This window comes from Solanum verrucosum, unplaced genomic scaffold (genome assembly GCF_900185275.1).
Source record: "Solanum verrucosum unplaced genomic scaffold, falcon-dt-bn FXZP01000302.1, whole genome shotgun sequence".
Lineage (NCBI taxonomy): Eukaryota > Viridiplantae > Streptophyta > Magnoliopsida > Solanales > Solanaceae > Solanum > Solanum verrucosum.
This window is the reverse complement of record NW_026019914.1, coordinates 1,532,203-1,559,907: the sequence shown is the minus strand read 5'-3', so window position 1 is coordinate 1,559,907 and position 27,705 is coordinate 1,532,203. Positions and strand designations below refer to the sequence as shown.

Genomic DNA, 27,705 nt, shown 5'->3' with positions numbered 1-27,705 from the left:
AACTTTGTGGCCGATTGCCTTGCAAAACACAGTCATAAGTTCCCTAGCCCACAACTATACTTCAACAGTCAACAATTGCCAAAGAAAGCAAAAGCTTACCATCAATAAGTCATGCTGGAAATAGCAAGCTTCAGGAGAAAGAAGATTAAGAGGATCAAAGAACCCCCTTGAGGTTGGATACTATCTTTTCAACCTAGCAATAGTTTAAAGAATTATAGCTTTTTTGTATGGGTATAGGTTTTCTTTCTAATTTGTAAAGGGAGAGAGTCCCTAGTTTATGATTCCTAGAATCTTTGTATTGAGAGAATTCCTTTCTTTTAGGTGCTTAGTTTCTTGGTTTCTCCTTTTTTTTGAAGGAGATGAGTTGACTAACCTTGTAGAAAGGTCGACAACTGAACCACCATAGGATCGGAGGTTAGGCTTATGTCTCCCTCCTTGTAATTTTTGCTTTATAAGTTAATGGCTGGGGGTGTTGCTAAGCCCCTGACCCCAAAACTCTAAACCCAAAACCCTAAACCCTAAACCCTAAAATCTAAACCCTAAAATAAAAACCCTAAATCCTAATAGAAAACCCTAAAATCAAAAGCCTAAATCCTAATCAAAAACCTAAATCCTAATCCTAAACCCTAAACCGTAAACCCGAAACCCAAAACCCAAAACCTAAAACCCTAATCCTAAACCCTAAACCCTAAACCCTAAACTCTAAATCCTAAACCCCAAACCATAAACCATAAACCATAAACCCTAAACTATAAACCCAAAACCCAAAACCCTAAACCAAACCTAAACCCTAAACCCCAAACCCTTAACCTTAAACCCTAAACTCTAAACCCTAAACCCTAAACCCTAAACCCTAATTCCTAACCATAAACCCTAAATCTTAAACCTTAAAGCCTAAACACTAAACCCTATACCCTAAACCCTAAACCCTAAACCTAAACCATAAACCCTAAACCCTAAAAAATAAACCTAAAACCCTAAACCATTAACCTAAAACCAGAAACCATTAACCCTAAACTCTAAACCCTAAACCCTAAACCCTAAACACTAAACCATAAACCCTAAACCCTAAAACCTAAACCCTAAACCAAACTCTAAAACACAAACCCTAAAACCTAAAACCTGAACGCTCAACCCTAAACCCTTGACCACAGACCCAAAATTCTAAACCCTAAACCTTCAACCCACAACCTGAAACCCTTCCCCCCCTCCAGTACCCTTAAACAGATTCAAAGTATTATGGTTGACTTTTTTTGGGGAAGAAGAGATGACAAGAAAAAGTATCATTGGTCATCATGGAAAAACCTCAGCTTTCTGTATGAGGAAGGGGGAATAGGAGTAAGGCAAATGAGTGATGTTTGTCAAGCATTTCAATTCAAACATTGGTGGATATTTAGAACCAAGCAAACTCTTTGGGGAGAGTTTCTTAGAGCTAAATATTGCCAAAGATCGAATCCCATAAGAAAAAAATGGGATACGGGAGAGTCTCAAGCATGGAAGGTTCTCATGAGAAACAAACTTTAGGTGGAAAAACATATCCAATGGAAAATTAAAAATGGCTCCTGTTCTTTTTGGTGGGACAACTGGTTAGGAGTAGGACCTCTTGCTCAATTCACAACCATTAGCCACAGATTAGATAATGAAACTATCGCTGATTTTATGGCAACTGGGCAGTGGAATGTCGACAAACTGATCAGGCTTGCTCCTCAGAACCAATTACCTGCAATTCTGTCCACTCCAATACAAATACAGCAAGCTCATCCGGACCTGGCAATATGGAACCTCAATTCGAATGGTCTCTTTACAGTCTCTTCTGCCTGGGATATTATTAGAGAAAAAAGAGCCAAAACCAAGTTTAACTCCAACACTTGGAATCGTAATATTCCCTTCAAATGTTACTTTTTGTTACGGAGAACAATAAGAGGCAAACTCCCTACCAACGAAAAGCTGTCTAAGTTTGGAGTCGAACCAAGTGACTACTACTACTGTCATTCTCCAGGTGCAGACACCATTGAACACATTTTTAATACAGGGAGCTTTGCCAAGAATGTTTGGAGATTTTTTGTTGTTCAGTTAGGCATCCAAACCGACTTTCTGCCTCTTAGAAATATGATCATGAGGTGGTGGAGTTCTACTCAATATAACGAAGCACACAAGCGTATTCTCCAATCTACTCCAATTTTTATTTGTTGGAATTTGTGGAAAAATAGATGCGCAAAAAAATATGGAGGCAAACAATCCAACATTGCAACAGTTAAGCACTTAGTGATTTTGGACACCTTCAAGCTGCTGCACACAACTTTTCCATATATATCTTGGCCTTTGGGATGGAACAAGCTTTGCACACTCATTGAAAAATGTACTCACGACATCAAGGTCACTGCTGTCCAGTGGATTAAACTACCAGCCATGTGGGTTAAATTAAATACGGATGGGAGTGCCTTGAGTAATCCGGGCAGCATAGGAGCATGGGGTGTGCTCAGGAATTCTTTGGGAGAAATTATCTTTGCATTTTCAACTCCATTAGGCGAGGGAACCAATAACCAAACGGAGGTGGAAGCTGCCTTATTTGGTTTATCGTGGTGTGTACAATTGAATTATATGAACGTGATCCTTGAAGTGGACTCCCAACTCCTTGTGGATTGGCTCATGAACAGCACATCAACACCGTGGTCTATCTCACTCCAAATGCAAAAGCTTCGCCAAATTGTCACTCAATTCACTCACTTCAAGTGCATTCATACTCTTAGGGAGGCAAATTTTGTGGCGGACTCACTCTCCAAACACAGCCACCAGCTCTCCAGTCCTGACGTGTACTTCAACGTCTAGCAACTCCCCAAACTGGCAGCAACTTATCCTCAGCAGGACCTCGCAAGTATGGCAAGCTTCAGAAGAAGAAAATTGAAGAGAATTAAAGAACCTCCTTAAATTTCATTGCCTAGAGCTCCAATGAAGAAGCCAGAACTTCCTCAGGATCTCTTTTGTTGGATGATCTACCAGTCACTCCTTACAGACTGTCCCTTGGTAGGAAAGATTTTTATTTAGTCTTTTTCTTGTAAAGGGAGAGTCTCCCTCATTTATGCTTTCCTAGATTCTTTGTATCGAGAGGAGTCCTCTCATATAGGTGCTTAGATGATAGGCTCGTTAGTAGTTTGGGAGAGAGTTGGAGAACCTACTAAGGTACGTAGTAGGCTACCAACTCTCATACCACCATTAATTGGAGGTAAGGTTTATGTCCCCCTCTATGTACTTTGTTTCTTTTATCTATGTTAAGGCCTGGGGGTGTAGCTAAGCCCCTGACCCCTCCAAGGGTCATTCAAATAAATAAATAAATAAAAAAAACCTGAAACCCTATACCCTAAACATTAAACTATAGAATTTACACCCTAAGCCCTAAACCGACGACCCTCAACCCTAAACCCTAAACCCTAAACCCTAAATCCAAACTCTAAACCCTAAACCCGATCGCACTCTTATTTCTAAAATGTTTTCTCTCTCTAAGTTCTCTAACTAATAAAAGCGCTCCAGCAGCTGTCTCTAACGGTTACTCACTCAACAGACGCGCACACCACTGGAATGGCGCGTGAGCCACCGATGGAGCTCATCCGGCCACCGAACCAAGGTCAATCGGAGCGCCATGGCAATGGCAACAAACCCCAATTACTCACATCCCATTATACATCCCAAAGCTCCTCGAAATCGCAAGATACAGACACGGTCAACACAGTGTTTTCGGAGACGGAGCTGGAAGGAATTACAAAAATTATTTCCTATGAAACTACTGGATCGAATTATGGAAAAGTGTTAGGAGTCATGGATTCTATAGTCCCGATCTGCAACATAGCAAAAAATCAATCGATTTCACCGTCCCAATCGATCGCAAGCACGAAGAGATTGCAGAGAGAAACGCGAATGAATCGCCTGAGTCGCGCCGTCAAATTCAAGTCACCTCTGGTCAAATTCGAACTGTATCAACCACTAGGGATTACTCACCTCAAGATGGCGTACATCTCATAGATATCTGAGTCCAAATGGATGGTGGAATCGTCAGCGGGGAGAATTCCGGTGAAAATCGATCCAAGGTCGCCGGGGTTCATGAAAAATGTGGGAATATGATTTTTTCCCCTCCAGTAGACATACATCTTTCAGAGATTTCAAGCAATCTTGATGGAGGAAATATCATTGACAATCAAGTGAATCGACCAACTGATCATCCAAAGAATGTCAATGAAGGGACTAGTAGAATTGTGCATATCAGTGAAGGAAGTGGCTCATTACCAGACAGATCTGCAGGAATTAACATCCAGTTAGATGCAAATTCTCAGCTAGGGGCAAGAACCTCACAAGACCGAGATGATGCAATGCAGGAAAACAGTTTGAATGGGCAGCAGACCAATGAGCAACACACAAAGATTCATAACTCTGAAATTTCATCGAATGAAGCTCATTCCTCTAATTTTTTATTTGGTATTAAAGGTATTTCCACTAACATAACTCCAATTCCCATTACATATGCAATGCAGGCCGCAACAATACAGGACAAGCCAACTGGTGAACTTGGACAACCACAACAATAGGAAAAGGATCGAATAAGCCAAGTGAAGCAGTCTAAGAACCATGAATTGCAGACATGTAATTCAGTTACAAAAAATAATAAACAATCCTTGGCTGATAACACCGAGGCTCATATACACAATGTGGTAAATGAGCACATCAGTAGGTCTGTTGAAGTGTCGAAACAGGTACAAAACCAAGGTCACACAGACAAAGAGCGATTTCAGGAGCAACCTAAGGAACTAAACCTACAAGGAGGCAAAAGTAGAACTTATGATAGCAATGACAAAGCCAACATGAACTACCACAACAATTTTCCTAAGATCTCTAACATTTACACTAGGTATGACTCTAATAATCAAAGGAAGGGAGATGTTATCACCAAGGTGAACAATGATATTACTCAAGACAATGGAAAACAATCAAAGGGTCAACAACAAAGTCAGGATCAAACCAATGCGAAACAGAACAGAGTCCCGGAACCTGCCCCATTCACCATCGTTCAATCATTTGCTGCTCGTCTAAGGTACAATCAATCCAAAAAAGAAATCCCTATTGTTTTGAATGATCATATTCATACTACTAGACAAGGATTACCTGTTGTTCTTCTTGAAGAAACTGATTATAGTATTAAATTGGTTGAATTCTGTAAATATACTCTAGTGGTCAAATTTACCAATACCATGCCTAAAATGGAGATGATTAGAAAAAGTTTCACAATTCAGACCCAGCTAACAGGGGGAGAGAAAATTGGCCACTATAATTCTAGACATGTGTACATTGGCCTTGATAATGAATTTGATTATGTTACGGTTTGGACTAAACAAAAGACGAGTATAGAAGGTCAAATAATGAGAATTCAAGCTTGGACCCCTGATTTTACTCCTGAAGAAGAAACTCCTATAGTTCTTATTTGGGTTGCTTTACCTGAACTACCATGGCATTGTTACAATAAAGTTCTTTTGACTACTGTCCTGGAATCTATTGGATAGGTTCTATACCAAGATTCCCCTACCTCCCAAAGGACTAGAGGCAGTATGGCTAGGGTGAGGGTCCAGGTTGACCTTAGCAAAGCTAGACCTCCTCACATTTGGATGGGTTTCAAGAATGCGGATCCAAACAAAGGAAGATGGAAAAAAATTCAATATGAAGGTATCCCAGACTATTGTATGTATTGTACACATCAAGGGCACCTGGATAATGTGTGTACTATTAAAAGGAGAGATGAGGACTTCAAAAGGAGGAAAGAAATGGAAAATGAAAAACAAAACAAAACAAATAGTGGACAAGGCAGTGGTATAATAGAAACAAGTACAATGCCACAAGGTCAGCAACATATAATGCAATAAAAGGAATACAAGAATGGTGAGACCCAAAAATAAAATCAAGTGCAGCAGCAACACACAAACCAGCAATAGGCATTCAAGAAGGGACAATAGAATCAGCAGTACCAAGAAGTCACAGATCAGGAAGAGCAATGGAAAATTCAGAAAAGGAAGCAGACTAAAAACCAAGAACATCCACCTCCCAAAACAACATGGAGACCTGTATCACCACAATCTAAGACAACCAAAGCTAATATGCATCAGGCATCTTCCACAACAGGTATATGTAATATTCCTATTCACAATAATTATATTGATTTAACAATGCAGGAACAACCAAGCAAAGACACTGCTGGGGGAAGCACCAATATTGAAATATTAGACCATGGATTGCAAAGAGCTGAAGGGTTAAAAGATAACCCACCTACAGATTCTAATCACATTAAAATGAATTTGCAACATGAGTAAGTCATAGCTAATAATAATAACAAGACCACATGTATTGACTTATCTCTCCCAGTACCCCATTCCCCCATGCTATTTATGTTGATGCTGAAAACTCTAATGAAGTTTATGGAGGGATGGATGGAGGGTGTCAGGAGAATCCAACTAACTTGCAGGATGGGGTATCCAAAGGGGGGAATTTGTCTCATGTTATGCATGAGGGGGTTCACAATGACCTTAGTAGAGACCTTAGAGCCCATGCAACCAATACTCATAACAATGTCAAAGCAATCCATCATGCGCAGGAAACTCAGAAAGGTCCCCTGGTTCAGGATACTGATAAAAGTGGGTCCAAACAGGTTGCCAGTACAGTGGAACAGGTAAAGGTTCCTAGAGACTACAAACAAGCAGAAGGGTCAGAGTGATTGGCCTGCTACCAATAGCCAGATTCAGCAGAAGAAGGGAGCAGTAGGTATTGAAGGCAGGACTTAAACATTATTGAGGAAGAATTTGGAGAGAAAACTCCAAATAACAAATCTAGAGGAAAAATGGGCAAGAAAAAGAGACAGGCTATAAAAAGAAGACAACAAGCAGAAACAGGGTTACAGGGTAATGATGCAGGAAGTCAGCAGAAAAATTCAAAAGTTAACACTGGCCAAAATACTCAAGATGAAGGGGATGAATATGATATCATGCAGTCTGAAGATGAATTTGATCAAGATACTCAATCTTTGAATGAAAATGAAGAGGAAGAGGAGGAGACAAACAGGCAGCTTATTAAGGCATTTGGGTCTACAATGTTTCAACAAGAGATTCAAGAGGTGTCTAATCAACAAGGGCTATCTCCTAGAGGTAGACAAAACTCCAAGCAAGCTAATACCAACACATATGCTAATTCAAGCAGACCCAACACCAGGTTTAGAAGTAGAGGTTTTTGATGATCACAGTTCTTTGCTGGAATGCGAGGAGTATCAACTCCCAAGGATCTCTTGAAAGACTTCAAACTCTCAAGAAGCTACATAATATCACTTTGATAGCAATTCTTGAACCATTTGCTGATAATGTTCAGATTAACACTTACAAAAGTCAATTGAATATGGACCAAGTTCATTACAATAACAATGGAAAAATATGGATTTTCTGGAACACTGATGTAACTTGCACTACTTTGGAAGCTGAGGATCAACATATTACTTGTGAGTTAAATCATGTGGAATGTAGTGAAAAATTCATCATTACTTTTATTTATGCAAAATGCAAGGAGCATCTTCGAAGACCTCTGTGGGATAAACTGACTCACTATTCTAGTAAGGAGGAACCTTGGTGCACTATTAGTGATTTTAATGTGATTACTTCTACAGAAGAAAAGTTAGGGGGGCTGCCTTATAATATGAACAAAAGTTTTGACTTTCTTCGTGTGATTGAGACTTGTGGTTTGATTGATATTGGCTATAGTGGTGAACACTTCACATGGTGTAATCAAAGGGCTAAGGAAGCAAGGGTCTGGAAAAGGCTTGATAGAGCCATGGTTAATGACAAATGGCTGGAGGTGATGCCTCAGAATACCATAACCCATTTACCTTCAGTAGGATCTGATCATACACCACTACTTATGGAGCTCATTGCCAAAGAGGAGCAACACACTAAATATTTCAAATTCCTTTATTGTTGGACTGACAGTGATTCTTTTATGAAAATAGTAGAGGAATGCTGGAATAGAGAGGTGCAGGGAAACCCTATGTAGAGACTGCATCAAAAATGAAGAGACTTGCTACCACTCTTAGTGCTTGGTCCAGGAAAGAGTTTGGGGATATCTTCAGTGCTGTCAGAAGTTTCGAGGAACAGGTTAGAGCAGCAGAGGAGGAAATTATTACAAATAATTCTGAGGCCAACAGGACGAAGCTTCATTATGTCAATGCTAATTACATAAAATATCTTAAGTTGGAATCATCTATCCTTAAACAAAAGACTCAACTTCAATGGTTTAAGGAAGGTGATGCTAACTCAAAATATTTTCATGCAATCATGAGGGGACGAATGAGAAGATTATTTATTCATAAAATCAGTGATGACAGTGGTATTTGGGTCAAAGGAGACAAGGGAATTGGTCAGGCTACTAGCAAATATTTTCAAAAGATTTTTTTTGGAAAAAAAGACAGAATAGCTGACCATATTCTTCAATGCTTACCAAGACAAGTTGCTGATCAGCAAAATCAAAGCATGCAGGAGATGGTTAGTATGGAGGAGGTTAGAAATGTTGTATTTGCAATGAACCCTAACTCTGCATCTCGTCCGGATGGGTTTGTAAGTAAATTTTACCAAAGCTGCTGGGAAATTGTAAAGGCTGATCTGCTCCTAGCTATTCAATCATATTTCAGTGGGCACATAATGCCTAAATTTATGTCCCATGCTTGTTTAGTTCTCTTACCTAAGACTGAACATCCTAACAACTTCAGTGAATTCAGGCCGATCAGTTTGACCAACTTTACTAATAAAATCATTTCCAAGATTCTATGTTTAAGATTAGCCCCTATTCTTCCTAATCTTATTTATGAGAACCAATCTGGTTTTGTCAAAGGGAGAAGCATCTCAGAAATAATCATGTTGGCCCAGGAAATCACTCACTACATTAAAAAACCTCAGGAAGGGGATAATGTTGTGATTAAACTTGATATGGCCAAAGCCTATGATAGAGTGTCTTGGGCCTTCACCTGTATTGCTATGCGGACTATGGGTTTTGGAGAGGTCTTTATTGATCTAGTTTGGACGATTATGAGTAACAATTGGTATTCAGTTATTGTGAATGGATCCAGACATGGTTTTTTTCATTCCACTAGAGGCCTCAAACAAGGGGACCCTCTATCCCCTGCCCTATTAATTTTAGGTGCTGAGGTCCTATCCAGGATGTTGAACCTTCTACATCAAGACCAGAATTATAAAGGCTTCCATATGCAGATTAGAGGTCCTCAAATTAATCATTTATGTTTTGCAGATGATGTAATTATATTTACTGCTGCCACTACAGGTTCCTTGCAACTCATCATGAAAACTCTTAGCACTTATGAGGTTGTTTCTGATCAAAGCATCAACAAAGAAAAGAGTCACTTCATGATACCCACTAACACACCTATGGAAATTATTGACATGGTAAAAGATATCACTGGTTTTCATCAGAAGGCCAGCCCTATCTCATATTTGGGCTGCCCTTTATATATATAAGGCTAGACAATCATTTATTATTCAGAGTTGGTGGCGAAAATGGTGAAAAGAATCAGTGTCTGGCAAACAAGGATCTTGAGTTTTGGAGGAAGGATTACTTTGATTAAACATGTTTTGCAGTCTATTCCTATACATACCATGGCTTCTATTTCTCATCCCAAAACAACTCTCAACTACATTAAGAGAGTCACGGCAGATTTCTTTTGGGGTTGGGACAAGGAGAAGAAAAAGTATCATTGGGCTTCTTGGGAAACCTTAAGTTACCCTTATGAGGAGGGGGGCATTGGAGTGAGGAAATTAGAAGATACTTGCAAAGCTCTTCAAATCAAGCAATGGTGGAACTTTAGAACCAAAAATTTTCTTTGGAGCCAATTTTTGAGGGCTAAATATTGTCAGAGATCCAATCCCATTGCCAAAAAATGGGATTAGGGCAATCTCTTGTTTGGAAATATATGATGAAGAATAAGACTATCATTGAACCTCATATCACATGGAAAGTACATTCTGGAAACAGTTTATTTTGGTGGGACGACTGGTTGGGTGAAGGGCAACTTGCACAACACGATGACACCATCAACAACCTCAATAACATTACTGTTTCATATTTTCTGCAAAATGGGCATTGGTATGAGACAGTGTTAAGACAGGAAGCCCCCCTCCATTTGATCACAAAATATTGAGTTACAAATTTCACTACCAGCCAGGGATGCTAGATGAGGCAGTGTGGAAACCTACTGGTAGTGGTGACTTCTCATGTGCAACAGCCTGGCAGATCTGCAGACAGAAAAAAGACAGCAACAATATTAACTCCACATATGGCACAAATATGTACCATTCAAAATATCTTTTCTCGTTTGGAGGGCGTTGAGATACAAACTTCCCACAAATGAAAAGATCACTACATTTGGATCTTCTCCAGTTAACTGCTCTTGCTGTAGAAGACCTGGGAAGGACGACATTAATCACATTTTTGTGAATGGTGATTTTGCTAAATACATTTGGGAATGGTTTTCAGCTCCTTGTGGTGTTTATCACAAGCAAACATATATAAAGGACATTCTATATAGCTGGTGGGGGATGGAGAATAAAAATGATGTGCACAAATTGATTTTACAGGCAGCCCCTATTATTGTGTGTTCGAATCTATGGAAGAACAGGTGTGCTGCAAAATATGGGAGCAAACAGTCAAGTATTACTCAGTTAAATTCCTCATTACCAAAGATATCTATCTTTTGATTAACATAGCCTACTCTATATTCAGTAGCCTACGACTTGGCATGAAATGATCAAGATTATTGAGCTGTGCAAGCAGGACATCAGAATTTGGCAAATTAGTTGGGAAAAACCTCCTCAGAATATCCTAAAACTCAATACGGATGGTAGTGCGCTCAACAACCCGGGCAAGATAGGAGGAGGGGGAATCTTGAGAGATCATAAGGGTGAGCTAGTGATGCTTTTTCTATACCATTTGGGAATGGCTCCAACAACCAGGCCGAGACTCTAGCAGCCTCTCATGGTATTGAGTGGTGTTTACAACATGGCTAAAGAAAATATTGCTAGAGGTGGATTCAGAACTCCTTGTGAAATGGCTACAGCTCACTGCGAAACCTCCTGGCAGCTGCAACAATCAATTCAGGAGCTTATTAATTATACCAGGTAGCTGGATTTTTTCAGTTGTCAGCATACCTTCAGGGAAGCAAACTCCACAGCAGACTTCCTCTCTAAAAGAAGCCACAAAACCGATATAGTGCAGCACTATTACACTGTCCAACAACTTCCAGCAGTAGTCAAAGGAAGTTTTTTATTAGAACGAATGGGAATATCATATTTCAGAAGAAAGAAATTAAAGAGAATCAAGCGACCTCCATGAATCCTTTTGATACCTTTATAAAAAAAAAATCTTTAACTATTGTTAGGTTTAGCTCTCCTTAGTCCTTATTTGTCTTTTCTTATTATGTAAGGGGAGAGTCTCCCTTGTTTATGCATTACTAGATTATTGTATAGAGAGGAGTCCTCTCTTTAGGATTTTTCTAGTCTTTTTATTGTAAGGGGATGAGAGGTCTTTCCTTAGTAGGAAAGAGAACTCAGAACCACCTTAGGATCGGAGGTAAGGTTTATGTCCCCTCCTTCTATTTTTTTGCTTCATTAATGTTAAGGCCTGGGGGTGTTCCTATGCCCCTGACCCCTTCAAGGGTCATTCAAATAATAATCAGAAAAAAAAAAAAGAAAAATCCTCAACCCTAAACCTTATATACTAAACTCTAAACCCTAAACCCTAAGCCCTAATTCCTAAAACCAAAACCCTACATCCTAACCCTAAACCCTAAACCCCAAACCCTAAACCCCATACCCGAAACCCTAGCCCTAAAGCCTAAAGTCTAAACCCTAAACCCTAAACCCTAAACCCTAAACCCTACAGCTTAAACCCAAAACCCTAAACCTTAAAACATAAACCCTAAACCCACATTCCTTATCCACAAACCCTAAACACACAACCCTTATCCATAAACCCTAAACTCTAAACCCTAAACCCTAAATCCTAAATCCTAAATCCTAACTGTAAACCTTAAATCTTAAACCTTAAAGCCTAAACCCTAAACCTAAACCCAAAACCCTAAACCCTAAACCTTAAACCCTATACCCTAAAATCTAAACCCTAAAACCTAAACCCTACACCTAAACCATAAACCCAAAACCCCTTAACAATAATCCTGAAACCCTACCCTAAACCATAAACCCTAATCCTTATATCCTAAATCCTAAACCATAAACCCTAAGCCCTAAAACCTAAACCCTAAACCAAAACTAAACCTAAAACCCAAAACACTAAAACCTAAACCCTCAACCCTAAACCCATAATCACAAACCCAAACCCCTAAACCCTAAACCTTCAACCCAACATCCGAAAACCTATACCCTAAACCTTAAACTATAGACTATACACCTAATCCCTAAACCAAAGACCCTAAATCCTAAACACTAAACCCTAACCCTAGTGCCAAATGCCTAAACCCAAAACCCTAATTCCTAACTCTAAACCCTAAACCCTAAACCTAAACCCTAAACCTAAATCCTAAACTCTAAACCCTAAACCCTAAACCCTAAACCCTAAAATCAAAACACTAAATCCTAACCCTAAACCCTAAACCCTAAACCCTAAATCCTAACGCTAAACCCTCAACCCGAAACCCTAAACCATAAACCATAAACCATAAACCCTAAACCCTAAACCCTAAACCCTAACCCTAACCCTAGACCCTAAACCCAAAACCCTTAACCTTAAAACCTAAAGCCTAAACCCCAAAGCCTTAACCATAAACTCTAAACTCTAAACCCTAAACCCTAAAGCCTAAATTATAGCCGTAAACCCAAAAGCCTAAATCTATAAACCTATACCCTAAACCCTAAACCTAAACCATAAACCCTAAACCCTAAACAATAAACCCAAAACCCTAAATCCTAAACCATAAACCATAAACCCTAAACCCTAAACCCTAAACCCTAAATCTTAAACCCTAAACCCTAAACCCTAAACCCTAAACCCGAAACCCTAAACTTAAACCCTAAATCCTTAAACCTAAACCCTCAACCCTAAACCTTTAACCACAAACCCAAACCCGTAAACCCTAAACTCTAAACCTTCAACCCAAAACCCTATACCCTAAGCCTTAAACTCTAGACTTTACAACCTAAGACCTAAACAGAAGACCCTAAACCCTAAACCCATCACTTCCCCATTTCACAACTGTTTCTCTCTCTAATTTCTATCTCTAAGCTTAACGCTCCTAAATTTCCAGCCCTAGGCTTAACTTGGTGTGCTCATTTGAATTATAACAGGGTCATTCTCGAAGTTGACTCCCAACTTCTTGCGGACTATTTTTTGAACAAAACAGCGACTCCGTGGTCCGTTTCTGGCCAAATGCAAAGGCTACAACAATTCTCCTCCAATTTCCCTCAGATTAAGTGTATCCATACACTTCGAGAGGTCAACTTTGTAGCAGATAGACTCTCCAACAACAATCATTAGCTGACCAGCCCACTTGTTTATTTCAACACACAGCAGCTCCCCAATCTAGCAGCAGCATACCTTCAACTGGACATGGTAGGCATGGCAGGTTTCAGAAGAAGGAAGTTGAAGAGAATTAAGGAACCACCTTAATCCATTTCCAGTAAAGAAGGATTTGTAAGGAGCTTGAACTCAATCAAACCCTTCTTTGATGATCATCCAATCATCAACACTTTGGCTACTCTGTTGTTAGGATAGTCCTTAGTTGAGTCATTTCCTTTACATTACTTGTAAAGGGAGAGTCTCCCTCATTTTTGCTTTCCTAGATTCCATGTATAGAGAGGAGTCCTCTCACATAGGTGCATAGAAGATAGGTTTCTTTTCTAGTTTGGGGAGGAGTTGGAGAACCTACTAAGGATGCTTAGTAGGCTACCAATTCTTGTACCACCATTAAGCGGAGGTAAGGTTTATGTCCCCTTCCTTGTAATTTTGCTTTTATTAATGCTAAGGCCTGGGGGTGATGCTCAGCCCCTACACCTCCAAGGGTATTCAAATAATAATAAAAAAACCATAAATCTTAAACCCTAAAACTTAAACCCTAAAACCCAAACCCTAAATGAAATCTTAAATCCTAAACCCTAAATACTTAACAAAAAACACTAAACCTAAACCCTATAACCCTAAAACATAAACCCTAACCCTAAACTCTAAATCCTAAACCCTGAAACCTAAATAATGTTAGAAGTGATCGTCCTCCAGCTAATCCTCCTAATCTTCCCAAAACGGATCCTTTGGCTGCACCGGCCCTTTATACATTGGTGCAAACCTATGCTGATAGACTTAGATATAATCAGGCTAAATGTGATGTTCCCATTACTTTGATTGCTCCTGAAATTACCACCAAACAAGGCCTTCCTGCTGTTTTGTATGTGAAAGAAGAGGTGATGAGAGATTTAGCAGTAGCCTTCAAATTTACTCTCATTGGGAAATTTAGTTACACCATGCCTAAGTTAGAACTTATTAGGAAGAACTTCATCTTGCAAACTCAATTATTGGGTGGAGTTAAAATTGCCCATTTTAGTTCTAGACATGTGTACATTGATCTTGATAATGAGCTTGATTACAATATGGTTTGGACTAAGAAAAGAATGAGTATAACTGGATAGGTGATGCGAATTCAAGTATGGACTCCTAATTTTAAACCTGCTGAAGAAACTCCTATTGTCCCTATCTGGATTTCGCTGCAAGAACAACCTTGGCATTGCTATAATAAGGAGTTTGTGACTGGATTGCTCTCACCTATTGGTAAAGTGTTATACTTAGATTCTGCCTCTATTAAAAATACTAGGGGTAGTCAAGCTAGGGTGAAGGTACAAGTTGATCTTACACAAAAGAGACCGCCTTATATATGGATGGGTTATATAGGGGAGGATATCACGGATAGGAGATGGCAAAAAATAGAATATGACAATATTCCAGATTACTGTGTTTACTGTAAGCGTCAAGGACATTTAGAAAGTGATTGTACCATAAGGCAAAGGGATGAGGATAACAAGAAAAAAGATATGGAGGCACTGAGAAAGAAGAATTATAAAGAGATGGACAAAAATACTCAACCAAAGAGTCAAAAAGAAGGTGATCGGAAGGAAGGTACTAATCAAAGTATAATAAACAAAGAGACCAGGAACAAAAGCAATATCAGCAATACGATCAATGGCAAACACAAAAAAGGAGGAACAATAATCAATTACAGGCACCTAGAGGCAATCCTAAACATGCAGAACAGGCCACCAATCAGGCAGGTATAACTAATATTCCTACACAAAATACATATATTAATCTTGATGTGCAGGAGTCATCACATAGTCTAGAGGTTCTGGGCAATTACAAAGGCACCAAATGAGATAGCAGACCTCATACAGCAACAACAAATCAGAAGGGTCAAGATGAGTGTAACAGGAAAATAGAAAATGTTGGAAAGGACATTACCAAGCAATTACAGGTGGATATAATTTCTAAACAGGTAACAGAGATCAATAAAGGAAAGGAAGTATATACAGGAAGATGGTACAATATTGACTCAATGCTCCCATCCCCTAGTGTCATTGATAATGTTGATAATATTATTGCTGAGGTAGGTGTTGGAGGTTTGGATGGGAGGGAACATGAGACACATCCTGACTTGCAGGAAGGCGTGTCCAAAAGGGAGGGGGGAACTGACTCCTCTTAGACATAAGGAAGTGGAATTTGACCGTAGTGGAGACTCTAGAGCCCCTGCTACCCCTTTCAATAATCAACAGAAAATTACAAATGTACAGGTCACAGATACAGGGCAGATTTAATAACAAATCAGGAGACAGATTAAGAAAAAGAAAAGAGAGGCTATAAAAAAGAGATTGCAACAGAGTATGGGTATAAACACAGCTAGGATTGATACAGGTCAACAGACTGATCCTGATGATTATGGGGCACTTAACTCTGAGGATGACCTGGATCTTGATAATCAATATCTCAACAACCTATTACAAACAAGTCTGACACCTCTAGGAGACCCATAACTAGGTCCAAATCAAAAGGTTATTAATGATTACAACCATTTGTTGCAATGCTAGGAGTATCAATACCAAAGGGTCTTTGGAAAGGCTTCAAACACACAAAAAAATTCAGCATTTATCTATTATTGCTATACTGGAACCTTTTACAGACAATACTCATATTGACTTGGTAAGAAGTCAATTACAGATGGATCATGCAGTCAGTAACCCTAATGGGAAAATTTGGGTTTTTTGGTCTAATAAAGTAACTGGTCATATTCTGGAAAAGCATGCTCAGCACATCACTATTACTTTTAAGCACACAGATATTTCTGAGAAATTTATGATGTCTTTTAGCTATGCTAAATGTAAGGATTATATGAGGAGATCTTTGTGGGACAGGTTAATCTTTTATGCTAATATGGATTTACCTTGGTGTACAATTGGTGATTTCAATGTTATCACTTTTATAGAGGAGAAGCTTGGGGGAATACATTATAATATGAATAAGAGTTTTGACTTTATTGGAGTGATAGAGGCATGTGGATTGACTAACTTAGGATACACAGGGCTTCCATTTACTTGGTGCAATCAAAGAGATGCAGAAGCTAGAGTTTGGAAAAGATTAGATAGGTCTATGGTTAATGATAAATGGCTAGAGGTTATGCCTCAAACTACTATAGAGAATCTATCTTCTGTTGGTTCAGATCACAGTCCCCTGCTAATGGAAATGACTAAGGTTAATGAGAGCCACATCAAATATTTCAAATTCTTACATTTTTGGGTCGACAATGAAACTTTTTTGAAAACAGTACAACAGTGCTGGGAAAAGGGAGTTACTGGCAACCCAATGTGGAAATTACATCAGAAATTGAAGAAAGTAACAGCTACCCTTAGTAACTTGTCTAAACATGAGTATGGAGATATCTTTCGTAAGGTCAAGGAGTTTGAAGAAACTATCAGGAATTCTGATGCAGAACTTATGACAAACAACAATGCAGCTGTTAGACAGAATCTACATCAGCTGAATGCAACTTACATTAGGTACTTGAAAATGCAAGAGTCTGTTCTTAAACAAAAGACACAACTTCAATGGTTTAAAGATGGTGATGCTAATACCAAGTACTTTCATGCTTTGATGAGAAGTAGAAGAAGGAGGTTATATTTACATAAAATTTGTAATGCAAATGAGGTGTGGATACAGGGGGAGGAACACATTGCTCAGGCAGCCTGTGACTATTATCAACAAATGTTTACTAGTCCTATTGATAGAATAGATGAAAGAATTCTTCAACTCATACCTACAACAGTCACTCTTGAACAAAATGAGATGTTGCAAGCAATGCCTAGTATAGAGGAACTCAGACAGTTGTGTCTGCTATGAACCCAAACTCAGCTGCAGGACCTGATGGTATAGGAGGTAAATTTTATCAAGCTTGTTGGGGTATTATTAAAGATGATTTGTTGGCAGCTGTACAATATTTCTTTTGTGGTAATATTATGCCTAAGTTCATGTCTAGTACATGCTTGGTTTTGATTCCAAAAACTGAACAGCCTACAAGATTCACTGATCTTCGACCTATCAGTCTTAGTAACTTTACCAACAAGATAATTTCTAAAATTTTGAGCATGAGATTGGCTACTGTTCTGCCTTTATTGCTGTCAGACAATCAGTCTGGGTTTGTAAGAGGTAGAAGTATAACAGAAAGTATCATGTTAGCACAAGAAACTCATGGTATTAAAAAACCAAACACAGGTAAGAATGTGGTTATCAAACTTGATATGACCAAGGCATATGATAGAGTGTCTTGGGCATTAACCTGTTTGGTCCTAAGGAAATTTGGTTTTGGGGAGATATTTATTTATTTAGTTTGGAGAATTATGAGTAACAATTGGTATTCTATTATCATTAATGGTCATAGGCATGGTTTCTTTCATTCCACTAGAGGACTTAAGCAAGGTGACCCTTTATCCCCTGCCCTATTTATTTTAGGAGCAGAGGTACTGACCGGGTTACTTAATTCCTTACTTCAGCATCCAAGCTATAGAGGCTTCTTTATGGTACCTAAAGGACCCCAAATCAACCACTTGAGTTTTGCAGATAATATTATTATTTTTGCTTCTACTGACAGACATTCCCTAAAACTCATTATGGACAATTTAGGGGCATATGAACATACTTCTGGCCAGTTGATTAACAAAGAAAAAAGTCATTTTATGGTTCCAGACAATACATCACAGGACACTATCCATACCATTCAAGAAGTTACTACTTTTTCCCAGAAAAGTAGCCCTATTACTTATCTAGGATGCCCTCTGTATATTGGTCGACAGAGGATTATCTATTATTCACATTTAGTTGAGAAAGTCTCCAAAAAAGTATGTGGTTGGCAGGCAAGGGTACTTAGTTTTGGGGGCAGAATTACTTTGATCAAACATGCCTTGCAATCTATACCTATACATATTATGGCTGCAATTTCTCCACCTAGTACTACTATCAAATACATTGAGGCCATTATTGCTGATTTTTACTGGGGAAGGGATCAAGATAAAAGGAAATATCATTGGGCTTCTCTTGACACCATGAGTTTACCATATACTGAAGGAGGGGTAGGGATCAGAAGACTATCAGACATTTGCACATCCTTACAATACAAACAATGGTGGAATTTCAGAACAAAAGTAACTTTATGGAGTCAATTTCTTAAAGCCAAATATTGCCAAAGAGCTCATCCAATTGCAAAAAAGGTGGATACTGGAAATTCATTGATGTGGAGATACATGATGAAAAACAAAATTAAAGTTAAAGAGAATATAGGCTGGAAAATTAACTCTGGCAGCTACTCTTTTTGGTGGGATGATTTACTAGGAGGGGGTGCCCTAGCTAATTATACTACTGATATATCAAGTCTTAACAAGGCTACCATTGCACACTTTCTAGTAGATGGAAAATGGAATGAAAAAAAATTGCGACAACAGGTTCCTCCTCTCCTTATCCCTTCTATTATAAATACTAATGTGCAGCTAGTGCAGGGACTTCAAGACAGTGCAATCTGGTAAATCACTGAAGATGGAAAGTTCACCTGTAAATCAGCTTGGGGAATTTGCAGAAAGAAGAAGGATACTGCTGTTATTAATTGTCACGACCCAAGCCTAGGGCCTAGACGTGACATGGCGAATGAGGAACCCGAAGGAACCCCAAACAAGCCTCTCAAACTTGTCATCACACTTCATCGGTCGCGGAAGTACATTCAACATTAATTAACGGGAAATAGGGACTAAGGCAAACCATTTCAAAATGACATCATAGAATAAGAGTCAAGCTCGTTTACAAAATACTTGTCCAACTCACACCTCTACATACATAGATAGGACGGGGGCCATGACATATTACCGGCTCCCCTCATAGTTAAAATACAATTGCAAGCTAAAGTCTCAAAACATAGGAGTAAGAAACATAACCTAGCCCTCGAATTATTGAGGACTCACCAACAAACTCGGATAAGCGTCGTACTAGCCACGTGAATGGAGAGAAGGATCAAGAGTAGCTCCGGTCCCTACATGGTGACATTATGTAGGCAAAATATGCGTTAGTACTTGGAATGTACTAAGTATGCGGGGTGCAACACAACAATAAACAAGGACACAATCGAAATACAAGAAATAGTTTCATAGGCATTATGAATAACAATATGAGGATGCATGATCAAAGTGAAGTCAAAACATGTTTAAGTAAATCTATACTAATAGTAGATATCATATGTGTATGCATGATCCAACCAATCTATAACCCCAACTTAGGATGGGGGATGCCGTTCACACCCGGACACCCTGGTGGCAAGGTATAAACCCCTCACATGGTTGATGTTGGTCACACCCCAAGCATCCTAGGTGGTGAGATATAAACCTCTCACATGGTTGATGTTGGTCACACCCCAAACATCTTAGGTGGTGAGATATAAACCTCTCACATGGTTGATGTTGGTCACACCCCAAACATCCTAGGTGGTGAGATATAAACCTCTCACATGGTTGTCCGGTTCTTTTCCCCCGGACCGGGCATGGTCATGCAACACTTTATATAGGAAATTCTCATTAGGCTCTAATGCAATCTCACGTATGGAATGAACATATACACAAGCTTAGTTTGTCATCAACACATCTTTGAAGTTCCATACATCTCATAACTCAAGCTTTAAAACATCAATTTATCAATTCTCCATAGTTGGACATTTTGTCAAACACCTTGAAGGCATGTAATGAAATCAAAGAGCATGGAAATTAGGGTAGTAATTATGCAACCAAAACAGTGAACAACCTACAACAACACCTTTACATTCATAACATGATCACATTATCTTCATTGGATTCTCATTCATATAATGTCATGATAACACTCCAATTTCTCATACTATGCCTTTAAGGCCATAAGCCTCACATACCAATACACCAACAATACACCATAAAATAAGCATGGGTAATGACATACTTCAACAATCTAAAGACCTTTAAACAAGTTTGATTCATATACATTCATTATCTAGCAACCACTTCATAAAGGCATAAACTAGGAATAGAGAGAAATCATGGGTTCATGGAGTATTTTCATCTTAAATCGTCAATACAACAACAATATAACCATAAAGTGTCATTAGAAACCTTTTAAAACCATTTGATGGAAGAACCCATGAGATTGAGTGAAAACCTAGATTTTTCATATTTTGAAGTAACTTTGGATTTGGCTCCTTGTATGGAAAATTAGACAAGGATCAAGACCCCCATACCTTTGCTATGATCTCCCACGAAAATTGATGAAGAAAGCCTTGAATCCAAAGCCCTAGCTCCCACTTCTTCTTCTTCTTAAATGGAGGATTGTAGAGAGGGAAATGTTTTTTTTTGGGATGGGAATTGGATTATGGTATCTAGGAATTAATATAAGTCCTTTGAAAAAAAGGGTCCAACACTTAGAAAAAAAAACAGGCGGGTGAACAGTAGATGAACAGTAAAATCAGCTACTGGAATTTGGATTTTCTGCCGGACAGACTTTACGAAAATGGGCATAACTTCTTCGTCCGAACTCCGAATAAGGTGAAACGAAGTGAGTTAGATAGCTAACTCAAAGGGCTTTCCATGGATATATTATTGGCCACCAAATAATTTGTGTGCTAGGAGATATGACCCTCCAAAGTAGACCCTCGAAAAAGGCTTCACTTGGAAATTTTGGATTTTGATACGGTTGCTCTAAAATTTGGGTTAGACCCATTTCCCACTCAATTTGACCCCCTAAACAAGAATATGAAGTCGGATTTTCGAAAAACGAAACGAATTTTGAGATATATGGAAATTACAATTATAGGTGTTTCCGAAGCACATTTTCGGGCATTTTTTGGGGTCGTTTCAATATCTCCCCCTTGGGAACATTCGTCCCCGAATGTGGAAGAGACGTACAAGGCAAGACTTAGTAAGAACATATCAGCCCCAACATAAATGCAAAAAATTTATTTAAACATCACTTCAAGATTTCAAAACTTAGTGTAAAGCATCCATAACTCATCAATTTAAACATATATGCACATTAATGATTCAGAGGCTGAAATGTAGGACTCGATGGAGTACAAAGGACTTGATTTAATACCTTAGGCTTGAGTAGAGTTGAATAGATAAGGATAACGTCTTTGCATGTCCGCTTCGGCCTCCCAAGTAGCACTCTCCACTTGTTGATTTCTCCAAAGCACCTTAACGGACGCCACTTCTTTGTTCCTCAACCTTTTAACTTGTCTATCTAAGATCTGAACCGGGACTTCTTCATACGTCAAATTATCTTCTACAACACCCACAACCTCAAGAGGTACAATAGCGTTAGGATCACCAACACATTTCCTCAACATCGATACATGGAATACCGGATGAACTAATTCCATCTCCTTGGGCAACCCCAACTCATAGGCTACTTTACCAACCCTTTTTATTATCTCATAAGGACCGACATACCTAGGACTTAATTTCCCCTTCTTACCAAAACGAACCACACCTTTCATTGGAGAAACCTTCAAATAAACCCAATCACCCACTTTGAATTCAAGATCCCGTCTCCTCACATCGGCATAAGACTTTTGACGACTTTGGGCTGTTTTCAACCTCTCCCTAATCATCCTTACCTTCTCAAGAGCATCCATGACCAGATCCGGACCCAACAAGGCCACCTCTCCGACTTCAAACCACCCAACCGGTGACCTACACCGTCTACCATAAAGTGCCTCAAAAGGAGCCATACCGATACTAGAATGATAACTATTGTTGTATGCAAATTCAATCAAAGGAAGATGATCATCCCAACTACCTTTCAACTCCAATACACAAGCTCTAAGCATATCCTCCAAGGTTTGAATTGTTCTTTCGGCTTGGCCATCCGTTTGAGGGTGGAAGGCCGTGCTAAGCTTTACCTTTGTACCAAGACCCCTTTGGAATGACTTCCAAAAGTGAGAAGTGAATTGGGCACCACGATCCGAGATGATAGACAAAGGAATCCCATGCAACCTTACCAATTCATGAATGTACAACTTGGCATACTCTTCAGCCCCGTAAGTAGTTTTAACCGGTAGGAAATGAGCCGACTTTGTCATCCGATCAACCACCACCCAAACCGAATCAAAGCCTCTTCTAGCCTTGGGTAAGCCCACTACAAAATCCATGTTGATTTCTTCCCACTTCCAAGTAGGTATCTCAATGTCTTGAGTTAGGCAACCCGGCCTTTGATGTTCAGCCTTGACTTGTTGACAACTATGGCAACCCGAAACAAATTTTGCAATGTCCTTCTTCATACCGCCCCACCAATACACATCCCTCAAGTCTCTATACATCTTTGTTGACCCCGGATGAATAGAATAAGAAGAATTATGAGCCTCATCAAGGATTCTTTCCCTCACACCATCCACACAAGGAACACATAATCTACCTTGGTACCTAAGGGCACCATCTCCCCCTTGGGAGAAAACCTCCACCTTACCACTACTCACCGAAGCCTTTAATTCTACCAAAGAAGGATCAAGATCTTGCTTGACTATCACCTCATCAACCAAGGAAGATCTTGAACCATCAACAACAACTACTCCTCCACTATCCACCCCTTCTAACCTAACTCCCAATTTGGCCAACCGATGGACCTCCTTAGCCAACTCTTTACTACCTTCCTCCACATGAGCCAAGCTACCCATGGACACTCTACTCAATGCATCCGCCACCACATTAGCTTTCCCCGGATGATAGTGAACACTCATATCATAATCCTTAAGGAATTCTAACCACCTCAAAAGAATCAAGGTAGGGTTTGAAAACCCTATTCATCAAATCCATAAAGAGAGCCGGAGCATTAGTCAACCCGAAAGACATCACCACAAACTCATAGTGCCCATACCTAGTACGAAAGGCCGTCTTGGGAATATCACACTCCCTCACCTTCACTTGATGATACCCTGACCGAAGATCAATCTTAGAGAAGTGACTAGCCCCATGCAATTGGTCAAATAAATCGTCAATCCTTGGAAGAGGATACCTATTCTTGACGGTGACCCTATTAAGTTGTCGATAATCAATACACATTCTAAGAGACCCATCTTTCTTCTTCACAAACAAAACCGGAGCACCCCAGGGAGAATGACTAGGTCTAATAAATCCCTCTCTAACAAATCTTTTAATTGCTCTTTCAACTCTTTCAACTCTGCCGGGGCCATACGGTAAGGGGGGATAGAAATAGGTTGAGTATCGGGAAGGAGGTATATACCAAGATCTATCTCCCTTTCGGGAGGGACACCGGGAAGGTCTTCTGGGAAGACATCTAGAAACTCATTAACAACCGGAATAGACTCAACAGGAGGGACTTTAGACTCCACATCATTGACTCTCACAATATGGTACAAGCACCCTTTGGAAATCAACCTATGGGCTTTAATGCAAGAAATGAATTTCCCCTTCACCACAACATCCCGGCTCTCCCACTCAAGAACGGGTTCATTAGGAAATCGGAACTTGACTTTACGAGTCCTACAATCAATAGAAGCATAATATGCATGCAACCAATCCATCCCAAGAATAACATCAAAATCCACCATGTTCAACTCAATAAGATCGCAAGGCAACAACTTATTCAATATGCAAACCGGACAATTTCTATACACTTTTCTAGCAACAATAGAGACACCAATGGGAGTAGATACTTCATATGACTCATGCAACAATTCCGACTCAACATGAAATTTTCTAGCAACTAAGGGGGTAACAAAGGAAAGGGTGGCACCCGGATCAATCAAAGTATAAACATCAAAATCAAAGATTTGCAACATACCGGTCACCACATCCGGGGTCTCATTAACACCTTGTCTACCATGCAAAGCATAAAATCGATTGTTCCTTGGGGCACCACTTTGAGAAGCACCTCTACCCAAAGGAGTAGTGTTAGCACTTCGGACCTTGTTGCGGATCTTGGGACATTCAAACCTCTTATGACCCACTTCTCCACATTCAAAGCAAGCACCCGAACCCTTCATGCAAGGACCACCATGCTTCCTCCCACACTTAGGGCATACATCCATAGAACCCACTTCACCTCCCCCTTGAGGTCTAGGAACATTGATAGCAAATCCCCGGTTGACATGAGGGTTTCCTCGGCCTTGATGAAATCTAGCACCCTTAGGGAACCTATTCTCCAATCGGGCCCTCTTGGCCTCGTGCCCCCTTCTCTTCCTCAATTTCTCCTCCTCCATTTGCTCGGCATAAGTCATCAACCGAGACAAATCCATATCTCCAATGAGCATAGCGGACCGACACTCCTCACTAACCAAGTCGGATACACCCATCACAAATTTGTTCATCCTCGACCTAGAGTCGGCCACCAAGTGAGGTGCATACTTGGAGAGTTGGACAAATTTGAGGGCATACTCCCTCACACTCATGGCTCCTTGCTTCAAGTTCATGAACTCCACCAACTTTGCCTCCCTAAGCTCAAGAGGGAAGAACCTATTAAGGAAAGCAATTTTAAACTCCTCCCACAACACCACATAGCCATTACCTTTCTCATCCTTCCATTGATCAAACCAAATATGAGCAACCCCCTTGAGTTGGTAAGCCGCCAATTCCGCCTTCTCACAAGCACCAACATCCATAATGGTCAAGATTTTGCATACCTCATCGATGAACTCTTGCGGGTCCTCATCCACCTTTGAACCATGGAAGACCGGAGGGTTCATCCTCATGAAATCTCTCACCCTTTCCCCCGGGGTGGTAGTTCGAGGAGCTTAGGCTCCTTGTTGCACTTGGTTAGATACCACTTGTGCAAGCATGGTGAGTGCATCACGGAGCTCACCATTGGTGGGTGGCTCTTCCGGTGATCGGGCCCGTCTTCCCCTCATGTTTGGCATGATGATCTAGCAATCAAAGAACAAGCGTTAGGGAGGAATCACCTTATCACACTCTAAGCACGACATAGAACATGAAGAAGGGAAACCTTTCCTAAAACGTTTTGTAGCCTCCCATTCATAGTCGTGGCGCGCTTCACAACCATGATTAGGACTCTACTCAACGCGGTGTGTTGGACTCCGAGGATTTAACAACCTAGTGCTCTGATACCAAGCTTGTCACGACCCAAGCCTAGGGCCTAGACGTGACATGGCGAATGAGGAACCCGAAGGAACCCCAAACAAGCCTCTCAAACTTGTCATCACACTTCATCGGTCGCGGAAGTACATTCAACATTAATTAACGGGAAATAGGGACTAAGGCAAACCATTTCAAAATGACATCATAGAATAAGAGTCAAGCTCGTTTACAAAATACTTGTCCAACTCACACCTCTACATACATAGATAGGACGGGGGCCATGACATATTACCGGTTCCCCTCATAGTTAAAATACAATTGCAAGCTAAAGTCTCAAAACATAGGAGTAAGAAACATAACCTAGCCCTCGAATTATTGAGGACTCACCAACAAACTCGGATAAGCGTCGTACTAGCCACGTGAATGGAGAGAAGGATCAAGAGTAGCTCCGGTCCCTACATGGTGACATCATGTAGGCAAAATATGCGTTAGTACTTGGAATGTACTAAGTATGCGGGGTGCAACACAACAATAAACAAGGACACAATCGAAATACAAGAAATAGTTTCATAGGCATTATGAATAACAATATGAGGATGCATGATCAAAGTGAAGTCAAAACATGTTTAAGTAAATCTATACTAATAGTAGATATCATATGTGTATGCATGATCCAACCAATCTATAACCCCAACTTAGGATGGGGGATGCCGTTCACACCCGGACACCCTGGTGGCAAGGTATAAACCCCTCACATGGTTGATGTTGGTCACACCCCAAGCATCCTAGGTGGTGAGATATAAACCTCTCACATGGTTGATGTTGGTCACACCCCAAACATCCTAGGTGGTGAGATATAAACCTCTCACATGGTTGATGTTGGTCACACCCCAAACATCCTAGGTGGTGAGATATAAACCTCTCACATGGTTGTCCGGTTCTTTTCCCCCGGACCGGGCATGGTCATGCAACACTTTATATAGGAAATTCTCATTAGGCTCTAATGCAATCTCACGTATGGAATGAACATATACACAAGCTTAGTTTGTCATCAACACATCTTTGAAGTTCCATACATCTCATAACTCAAGCTTTAAAACATCAATTTATCAATTCTCCATAGTTGGACATTTTGTCAAACACCTTGAAGGCATGTAATGAAATCAAAGAGCATGGAAATTAGGGTAGTAATTATGCAACCAAAACAGTGAACAACCTACAACAACACCTTTACATTCATAACATGATCACATTATCTTCATTGGATTCTCATTCATATAATGTCATGATAACACTCCAATTTCTCATACTATGCCTTTAAGGCCATAAGCCTCACATACCAATACACCAACAATACACCATAAAATAAGCATGGGTAATGACATACTTCAACAATCTAAAGACCTTTAAACAAGTTTGTTTCATATACATTCATTATCTAGCAACCACTTCATAAAGGCATAAACTAGGAATAGAGAGAAATCATGGGTTCATGGAGTATTTTCATCTTAAATCGTCAATACAACAACAATATAACCATAAAGTGTCATTAGAAACCTTTTAAAACCATTTGATGGAAGAACCCATGAGATTGAGTGAAAACCTAGATTTTTCATATTTTGAAGTAACTTTGGATTTGGCTCCTTGTATGGAAAATTAGACAAGGATCAAGACCCCCATACCTTTGCTATGATCTCCCACGAAAATTGATGAAGAAAGCCTTGAATCCAAAGCCCTAGCTCCCACTTCTTCTTCTTCTTAAATGGAGGATTGTAGAGAGGGAAATGTTTTTTTTTGGGATGGGAATTGGATTATGGTATCTAGGAATTAATATAAGTCCTTTGAAAAAAAGGGTCCAACACTTAGAAAAAAAAACAGGCGGGTGAACAGTAGATGAACAGTAAAATCAGCTACTGGAATTTGGATTTTCTGCCGGACAGACTTTACGAAAATGGGCATAACTTCTTCGTCCGAACTCCGAATAAGGTGAAACGAAGTGCGTTAGATAGCTAACTCAAAGGGCTTTCCATGG

At 39.8% G+C, this 27,705-nt stretch overlaps 2 protein-coding genes across 2 annotated transcripts; both read left to right on the top strand.

The window, feature by feature from the left end:
- The first annotated feature begins 1,469 nt into the window (after positions 1 to 1,469).
- On the top strand, positions 1,470 to 2,829 carry LOC125822705 (uncharacterized). The gene is made up of 2 exons (XM_049502140.1): positions 1,470 to 1,500; positions 1,592 to 2,829. Exons 1-2 carry the CDS (start codon positions 1,470 to 1,472, stop codon positions 2,827 to 2,829), a joined length of 1,269 nt encoding a protein of 422 aa, XP_049358097.1.
- A 13,127-nt stretch (positions 2,830 to 15,956) lies between these two features.
- On the top strand, positions 15,957 to 17,466 carry LOC125822685 (uncharacterized). Its single transcript, XM_049502119.1, has 2 exons — positions 15,957 to 16,080; positions 16,253 to 17,466. The coding sequence occupies exons 1-2, from the start codon at positions 15,957 to 15,959 to the stop codon at positions 17,464 to 17,466; spliced, it is 1,338 nt and encodes a 445-aa protein (XP_049358076.1).
- The last annotated feature ends 10,239 nt before the right edge of the window (positions 17,467 to 27,705 follow it).

Excerpts from the sequence above, each read along its gene's own strand:
- LOC125822705 (XM_049502140.1), top strand. The coding sequence starts at position 1,470 with ATGGGATACGGGAGAGTCTCAAGCATGGAAG. Across the intron at positions 1,501-1,591 it reads GAGAGTCTCAAGCATGGAAG|GAGTAGGACCTCTTGCTCAA; the intron begins GTTCTCATGAGA and ends ACAACTGGTTAG.
- LOC125822685 (XM_049502119.1), top strand. The coding sequence starts at position 15,957 with ATGGGTATAAACACAGCTAGGATTGATACAGGTCAACAGACTGATCCT. Across the intron at positions 16,081-16,252 it reads CAACAACCTATTACAAACAA|ACAATACTCATATTGACTTG; the intron begins GTCTGACACCTC and ends AACCTTTTACAG.